The sequence below is a fragment of the Caenorhabditis briggsae genome (assembly GCF_000004555.2).
Source record: "Caenorhabditis briggsae complete genome, chrIII, whole genome shotgun sequence".
Classification (NCBI taxonomy): Eukaryota; Metazoa; Nematoda; class Chromadorea; order Rhabditida; family Rhabditidae; genus Caenorhabditis; species Caenorhabditis briggsae.
The window spans coordinates 1,744,913-1,753,288 of record NC_013490.2 but is presented as its reverse complement, the minus strand read 5'-3'; the positions used below and the strand labels follow the sequence as shown (position 1 = coordinate 1,753,288).

At 37.3% G+C, this 8,376-nt stretch overlaps 1 protein-coding gene across 1 annotated transcript; it reads left to right on the top strand.

The window, feature by feature from the left end:
• Positions 1-1,461: 1,461 nt before the first annotated feature.
• CBG00478 lies at positions 1,462-8,350 on the top strand (the record flags this gene model as incomplete). Its single annotated transcript, XM_045243418.1, has 17 exons — positions 1,462-1,506; positions 1,771-2,048; positions 2,693-3,118; positions 3,166-3,301; positions 3,590-3,673; positions 3,724-3,765; positions 3,819-4,247; positions 4,296-4,355; positions 4,407-4,475; positions 4,902-5,311; positions 5,360-5,477; positions 5,856-5,927; positions 5,980-6,033; positions 6,765-6,898; positions 6,944-7,034; positions 7,084-7,248; positions 8,234-8,350. The coding sequence occupies 17 exons, from the start codon at positions 1,462-1,464 to the stop codon at positions 8,348-8,350; spliced, it is 2,730 nt and encodes a 909-aa protein (XP_045091530.1).
• Positions 8,351-8,376: the final 26 nt, after the last annotated feature.

The following is an 8,376-nucleotide window of genomic DNA, read 5'->3' as shown; positions in this document are numbered from 1 at the left end:
TCGGTGCCTCTGCGCATTTTTGGTGCCTTGCCGCATTTTTTGAGAGCTTTCAAAAAAGAAAGGTTATTTTAGGCTCCGCCCACTCCGGCACCGCGTAGCTCCGTCGAGGAAAAAGTGACAAGAAGAAGGCGGAGGAGAGACAACGCACATAACTTTTTTCAAACGTAACTCTTGAAATTGAAATTGATATTATTTTGTAGAAAAATTTAAGAGCTTCAAAATGAGCTTAAAACCAATTTTTAGGACCTAAAATGAATAAAGTTATGCGCCTTTAAGTACTGTGTACTTACGAGCTAGCTCTACTCTAATGTATTTAAAGGTGCATAACTTGTTTCAAATCTAACTTTGAAATTTGAAATTTAAATTATTTTGTAGCAAATTTTAAGAGCTTCAAATTAGTATTAATTTCATATTTTTAGATAGTATTTGAAAAAAGTTATGTGCCTTTAAAGTTTATACCATTTTCTAATGTTTATTTCTGTTTTATCCATTCTCCCTTTCTCCCATTTTTCACCCCAATCGGTTCTTTTATTTGTAATTTTCTCACTATTTTTTAAAAATTCTATTATTTTTCTATATTTACTATAAGTTTCTGCTCTCTTCTCCTCTTTTTCGAATTTGAAAAGACTGAATAAATTTCGATGAAATTGAAATTTTTTTTGGATTTTTGCAAATTTTCAGATTATATTTTTCTGAATTAAAAATAATATCAATTTGTGGAAAATTTAAAGAGCTTAAAAATGATATAAGTTTCAATTTTGAGAATTCAAAATGAAGAGTGTTATGCGCCTTTAAGTGTGGCATCCAGCCACATGGTGCATCGACCATTAATTTCCTGTGTTTAAAGGCGCATAACTTCCTCTGAAATTTTTTCAGAAAATTGAAAATAATATCACATTGTAGGAAATTTGAAGAGCTTCAAAAATATATTTATTTTAATTTTGCGAGTCAAAAATGAAAAAAGTTATGCGCCTTTAAGTATTGAATGTCATATGGTGTATCGACCACTACTATGGTGTATTTAAAGGCGCATAACTTATTTCAAAATTAAGATCAAAATTTGAAAATTATACCGATTTACAGCAAATTTAAAGAGCTTCAAAATGATATAACAACCAATGTTGAGAGTCAAAAATGAAAAATGTTATGCGCCTTTAAATTCCAGGTTTTCGGAAAAATTGGCCCAAAATTTTGCTGTTCTCCCAATTTCAAAATATTCCTCATCCTTAATTTTAGGCCTTTTCAAACCTGTCAAACTTCCCTCCCTCTTTTAGTTCCAGCGAAGATGAAAAAGCGAGAGAGTATGCCGAAAACGGAGACGACAGACATTTTAATACTATTTGCCCATTTTCCTGATAGTAGATGATAACAGCCAAACTCATATTCCGTTATTTTTTGTTCACACATTTTTTGGAAATTCAAAAAATCGATTTTTTTTCGAATGTCCTAAAAATTACAAAAATGAATACCGAGTTTAAGAATATTATTGGAATAGTTGTGGGACAGGTAAGCCGTTTTTGTAATTTTTGTAGTTTGTAGTTTCGATTTTTTAATAAAATTTGTTGATAGTTGAATTTGTGACGTTTAGAGCTTCAAAATGAATATAATCATGACCTACTTTCCTAGATTTTCAAATTTCGGACTCCCCTATGCGCCTTTAAAGTCAAAAAATCAAAATGGGCGGAGCCTAGGCGTGTTTAGGCTCATTTTGAAGCTCTCAACGCGTTAAATCCAAAAATTACATTTTCATAGCTTTTTAGTTTATTTCAGGAGTCGTACGACAGATTCTTTGTATGGTGTAAAGATTCAAAACGCCATGTAATTCTCCAAATGAACCCAGAAAAGCCCATAAAAATGGGAGATTGGGTGAATTTGAAATTCACGTCTTCTGAATTTCAAAAATTCAAAGAATCTCAAGTGTCTAGCTATGAAATAATATCGGAAATTTATGAAACTGAAGTTCAAGGAAATCGAGTTCTTGTGAAGTTGGAACAATATTTGATGAGCAATCAACAAGAATTGAAGCATCACTTTTTCGGGAAGATCCAGTGAGTTTTAAGGAGTGAATTCAGATTTAGCACGTTGAGAGCTTTAAAATGAGTATAAACACGACTAGACTCCGCCAATTTTGTTTTTCGGACTTTAAAGGCGCACAGGAGGTCCGAAAAATGAAATTCAGGGAAGTAAGTCATGATTATACTCATTTTGAAGCTTTTACCACGAAAAATTCAAGAACGTAAAAATTTTTGAAAAATATTCAAAACTAACCATGTTACGGCGTTATCAATTTTTGGAGCAATTTTTCAGAAATCCTTGTTCGGAGCATAACTGTGTTCTTTTTCGAAATGTTTTTAAATTTTAAAAATATTTGAAATTGTCGTGTTTTGAGCTTTGAAACGAGTATAAACACGACTAGACTCCCATTTTGATTTTTACGACTTTAAAGGCGCATGCACTTTAAAAGTGATGTAACTCACTTCATTCTGCTTTGATCTTGAAATTTTATATAAATTTAAACTTGGCGTAAAAAGCACTTAAAAATGAGTGTAATCATGACCTACTTTCTTCAAATTTTGTTTTTTCAGAGATTCTATGCGGGGGTCCATGCGCCAAAAAAAATGGGCGGAGCCTAGTAGTGTTAGGGCTTATTTTGAAGCTCTTGACGTGCGGGTTTAAAATTTTCAACTTTCAGCAACGCTCACAACATTTGCTTCCCATCTGGTGCCTATTATCTGGCAATCAAAAGTAGAGATGATATTTGGATTATAGAACATTTGACTACAGTAATCCCAAAGACCAAGAATTCTAAAACTATTGGAATAGTGTTAGCAATACTTGGAACAAATCAATTTTCAGTTTGGTACAAGGGCAGCAAAAAATATTTCGATGTGTTCCTAAAATCTGAAAATCTGGAAATGCCAAACATTGGTACCTGGCTCAGCATGGATTTGTATCTAAACCCAGATTCTAACATTTTCGAATGTTGGAGTTTTACCGTAATCCCAACCCCAATTCATCCGACTTTTTTTACCGAAAAAAATCAATTATGCTTAAAATTGGAAATTTGGATTCCAAAAGATTCTGTGAACATTTTCCATCCGTTTGTAGGAGAGATTGCGTGAGTCCGTCTGTATTTCTACATGTCCAGATGTCCTTTATTTTCAGAAATACCCTCGGGGCAGTTATAACGTCTGGAAGATATTCTACAATTGTTCAAAAAACTAAAATTGGTGCAAAATTTGCATGGTTTTTGAAAGAGAGGGAGTTGGTGAGCGTGCACGAGAAATGCGTCAAGGCACCAGTAATGCGTCAAGGCACTAAAAGCTTGAATTAGAACCGCGACACTATCACAGAACCGAGAAAATGACAAAGCACTGAAAATGCGCCAAGGCACGGAAAATGCGTCAAGGCACGGAAAATGCGCCTAAGCACTAAAAGTGCGTCATAGCGCTAGAAAAAGCCACAAGGTATCACAAAACGCGCCTAAAGATTCTATACAGCCAAATTTGATTTCAGTGCCTTTGCGCATTTCTAGTGTCTTGACGCATTTTCCGTGCCTTTGCGCGTTACTAGTGTTATATATTTTCAGCTCGAAATGTACCAATTTTCTCCAGTAACTCAAAATCATGACGATTTAGTACTAGCACTATTGAATTTGGCTCCGCCCATTTCGGTGGGTTTGAAATAATTTTTAGAAGAAAATTCTAAAAAATCAATTTGCAGCATAACCAACAGACACCTTGTCTGGTGCCAATTCAACCTACAGTAAGACACAAAAAATGGGTTACTGTAGAATTCTGAAAATTCCAAATTTTCAGATGGCTCCTCAACCTGTTGCGAGACGCAATTTTCAGACACCAGCCAGACCTTCTAATCTTCAGAGAAAAACTCAAGCTCTGGGATCTCAATCGGAAGCTTCAATTTCTGTAAGGTCTTCAAATTTTTGGAAAATTTCAGAAAACTTTTTTCAGACAATTGGACGCCCAACTATACGTCAACGATCTTTGTCAAGGTCAACAAATGAGGTGAACACCGAAAACGCGCCAAGGCACCGAAAAGATGCCAATGCACTAAAATGCGTCAAGGCACTAGAAAATGTATTAAAGAACTTCCAGTTCTTTTGCGCTTTTCTAGACGCATTTTCAGTGCTTTTGCGCATTTCCGGTGCCTTGGCGCATTTTCAGTGCCATCGCTTTTTTCAGCTCCGCTCACTTTCCCCACCGAATCAACCTCAACAACAACCAGTTGTGAGTTTTAGATAAAATCTCAAAACTACAGTAATCCTCAAATTTCAGACGCAACCCGACGATTTAATTGCTCTTTTAACAAAACTAAAAAGTTTCCCAAATAATCAGGTGGGTCTTCAAATACCTGTTTTTTTCTAGAAAATTCTAGGATAATTGTAGAATAACCAACATCCTGTGCATCAGGAGCCGATTCAACCTACAGTAAGACGATCTTTAATAAGGAATGAGGTAAGTTGAACTGCACCGGAAACGCGCCAAGGCACCGGAAATGCGCAAAAGCACGAGAACGGTGTCAATGCAACGGAAGAGCCTGAACAAGGGCCCAAGCATGCCGATGAAATCGTTTTTGTGCATTGACGCATTTTCCGTGCCATGACGCATTTTCCGCACCTTGGCGCATTTTTTGCGCCATCCTAATACTTTAGCGCCTTTTCGGTGCCTTGGCGCACTTTTGGTGCCTTCACAAATTTTTTGTGCCGTCCTAGTTACTTAGCGTCTTTTTGGTGCCATGGCGCATTTTCCGCACCTTGACTCATTCCCGGTGACTTGACACATGTTTCGTGCCATCCTAGTACCCTATCGTCTTTTTGTTGCTTTGACGCACTTTCGGTGCCTTGACGCATTTCTCGTGCAACCCAAATATGACATTTTCAGGAGCGTGGAAGAGCCAAATCAAAGAGAAGATCAATATCAAGGCCAAAAACTCATGAAATCACCGGAATCGTTGTGGCTGAAGACGCCAAGAACTTCTTCGTCTGGTGTCGTGAACGTCTTCCGGGACAGAATATCACAATTCCAAAAACGCCAAACTCTGCGTCTCTTTCTCTAACCAGCTGGATCGAATTTACAGTAACCAGCGAGCAAATGAGCCGATTTTTTCTGAATGAAATGCCAGATAATGGAATTTATCCGAGATTTCAAAAAGACCAATTTCGAATTGTTTCTACAAAGTTTCCAACTTATTTGAATCCTCAAGACAAATCGATATCTATTGAAATCAATATTTGGCTTCGTCAAAGTTGGGAAATTCAAAATATTGAACATGAAATTTTGGGTACGATTATGTAAGTTCTTGGAAAAGCGCGCCGAAGGTACGCAAGCCATTTTTGCAGAAACGAGAATTTCGTGTTTGATAAATCTGGATGGTATTTGTTGATTATAAGGAATCAATTCAAAAATGGGGAGAACGCTGAAAGTGTTTGGTATCTCGAGGAGTGCAGATTGGTAAGTGTATCCGGAAAAGCGCCAAGGCACGAGAAAAGCGTCGAGGCACTGAAAACGTGCATAGTAAGCTGATAAGAACCAATGAAACTGAAAATTCTAAGAGACACCGAAAATGAATCAAGGCACGAGAAATGCGTCAAGAAATTCGTTGACACACTTTCAGTGTGTCAACGAATTCTCTGTGCCCCGTTTCTTCAAATCACTTAAATGCGTCGAAACATCTGAACAGGGCAGTAAAGTCTCTTGACGCATTTTTTGTGCCTTAACGCATTTTGGGTCCCTTGACTTTCCGTGCATTGGCGCACTTTCCGTGCATTGGCGTATTTCCGGTGCCTTGACGCATTTTTCGTGCATTTTTTTCTGTAGATTTCTAGAAGTTTTCAGACGACCCATAAATATTCCCTACTTCAAGCAAAAACTCGAGTTTTGGGATCTCAGTCGGATAATTCACTTTCGGTAAGAAAACCAGTTTTTAAATTTTTTGAGAATTCCAGAAAATTTTTTTCAGACAATCGAACGCCAAACTCAGAGACAGCGATCATCATCGAGGCCAAGAAATGAGGTTCGATTTGAAAAGAAACCGGAAATGCGCCAAGGCACCAAAAATGCGCCAAGGCACCAAAAATGCGCCAAGGCACCAAAAAAACTTCAAGGCTCCCTTCCTTATTGTCTATTGGCCTCGTAACCAATTTTTACGTCTTCACTCATGTTCGGTGCCTTGACACATTTCTGGTGCCTTGACGCACGGAAAATGTGTCAAGGCACTAGAAAAGGTGACAAGGCACCGGAAAAACGTCAGTGAAGTTCTTTGATGCCATTATGATGCTTACGGTGTATCTTCAGAGCCCTGACCCGGTGCCTTGGCACATTTTCAGTGCATTGACGTACTTTCGGTGCCTTGGCGAGGAAAAATGCTTCAATGGAAAAGCTTCAGCATTGCGATTTCATCATAATTTCCGAACCTTAACGTGCTTGCGCATTCTTCGTGTCTTGGCGCACTTTCGGCGCCTTGGCGCATTTCTCGTGCAACCCGTAAAATTCCACTTTCAGGGCCGTGGAAGATCCAAATCAGCTCCAAGAGGTGCGAGACAACGATCAAGATCATTATCTAGGCCAAAAAATGGGGTAAGCTTTGGAAAGGCACCGAAAATGCGCCAAGGTACTAGAAAGACGTCAAGACACTGAAAATGGGTCAAGCCTTTTCATAGCTCGACTCATTTTTGGTGCCTTGGCGCATTTTCGGTGCCTTGGCGCATTTTTTGAGAGCTTTCAAAAAAAAAAAGGTTATTTTAGGCTCCGCCCACTCCGGCACCGCGTAGCTCCGTCGAGGAAAAAGTGACGAAAATTGAGTCGGAAGCTATAATTACCAGTATTTTAATTGACAACGGCAAGGAATCAATATTTTTGTGGATTTTCGAATTGGGACAGTGAGTTTTTGAAAGCTTTTTGAATTTTTTCAAAAAAAATTTCAGAACTGGAATTTTGTATCTAAATGTGGCCGCTGAAAAACTGAATTTGGAGCCTGGAAAAGTGTTCAAATCGACGTTTGTCAACTGGAATGGGGTAATCCGTTTTTGGGGATTACTGTACCAAAACTATTTTTTTTTCCCAGAAATGGTCCTCTCGTGGTCCAGTGGCAGGATGCAAAGATCTCTATGCGACCAGAATCAACAATAGCGATCAAATTGAGGTTTTGGTGTCTGGAGAAGTTCTAGAAGAGCCCAACGATGAGCATTGCAATTGTCCATGGATTCCTCATCCCCATTTTGGTGACATTGTAAGTTTCAAATTTTTTTTATTTTTTGATTGTTAAGTTCAGCGCGTTTAGAGCTTCGAAATGAGTATAAACACGACTAGGCTCCGCCCACTTTGATTTTTCGACTTTAAAGGCGCATAGGGGTCCGAAATTAGGAAGCTTCTGGAAAGTAGGTCATGATTATACTCAATTTGAATCTCTAAACGTGGCAAATTCAAAAACGTATGTTTAGTTGAGAAATTTCGAAAAATAACAAAGTTATGTCCAAAAACCAAATTTCGATTTTTTTTTCCACAAAAATATCGATTTGGTCGTAACTCGGTTGTTTTAACGAATTCTTGCATAAAACTTGCTTTTTCAAAATTTGAACGCTATGGGCTTTTAAATAAGTATAAACACGACTAGGCTCCGCCCACTTTGATATATCGACTTTAAAGGCGCATAGGGGTCCCAAAAATTGAAATTCAAAGAAAGTAGGGAATGATTATACTCATTTAAAAGCTCTAAACGTGTCAAATTCAAAAATGTATTCTTTTTGAAGAAATTTTGAAAATTAACAAAGTTACGGCCAAAAATCTGGAATTTACAAAATTTTGAAAATTTTTATTTCCCTGATAACTTTCTAAATTTTGAATATTCCGGACTAAAAAATACATGGCTTAATTTAAAATTTAAAGACTTTCAAAATGCGTCTAATCATGACTAGACTCAGCCCATTTTGATTTTCAGCTTGAATTACCAACTTTAAAGGCGCATGGCCTCTTAAAACTAACGTAACTCCCTTCCTTTTGATTCAAATTCAAAATTTTCAACAAAGTTGAGTTTGACGTAGAAAGCCCATCAAAATGAGTATAATCATGACCTACTTTCAAAAAATTTCAAATTTCGGACCCCTATGCGCCTTTAAAGCCAAAAATCGATTTTCATATGATCTAGTTGTGTTTAGGCTTATTTTGAAGCTCTAAACGTGCTGAATTCAAAAATTTCAATAGTTGTGTAACTTCAGCTCGATTATCACTGCAAAATTAAAAACCATGCTGGATTTCAGTACACTTTTTGGATTCGTCGTCAGAAACTTGGCGGTAATTATCATTGGGTTGTTCGGGAACAAGTCAATTGTTAATTAATTAATTTTTGAAATTTTTCATA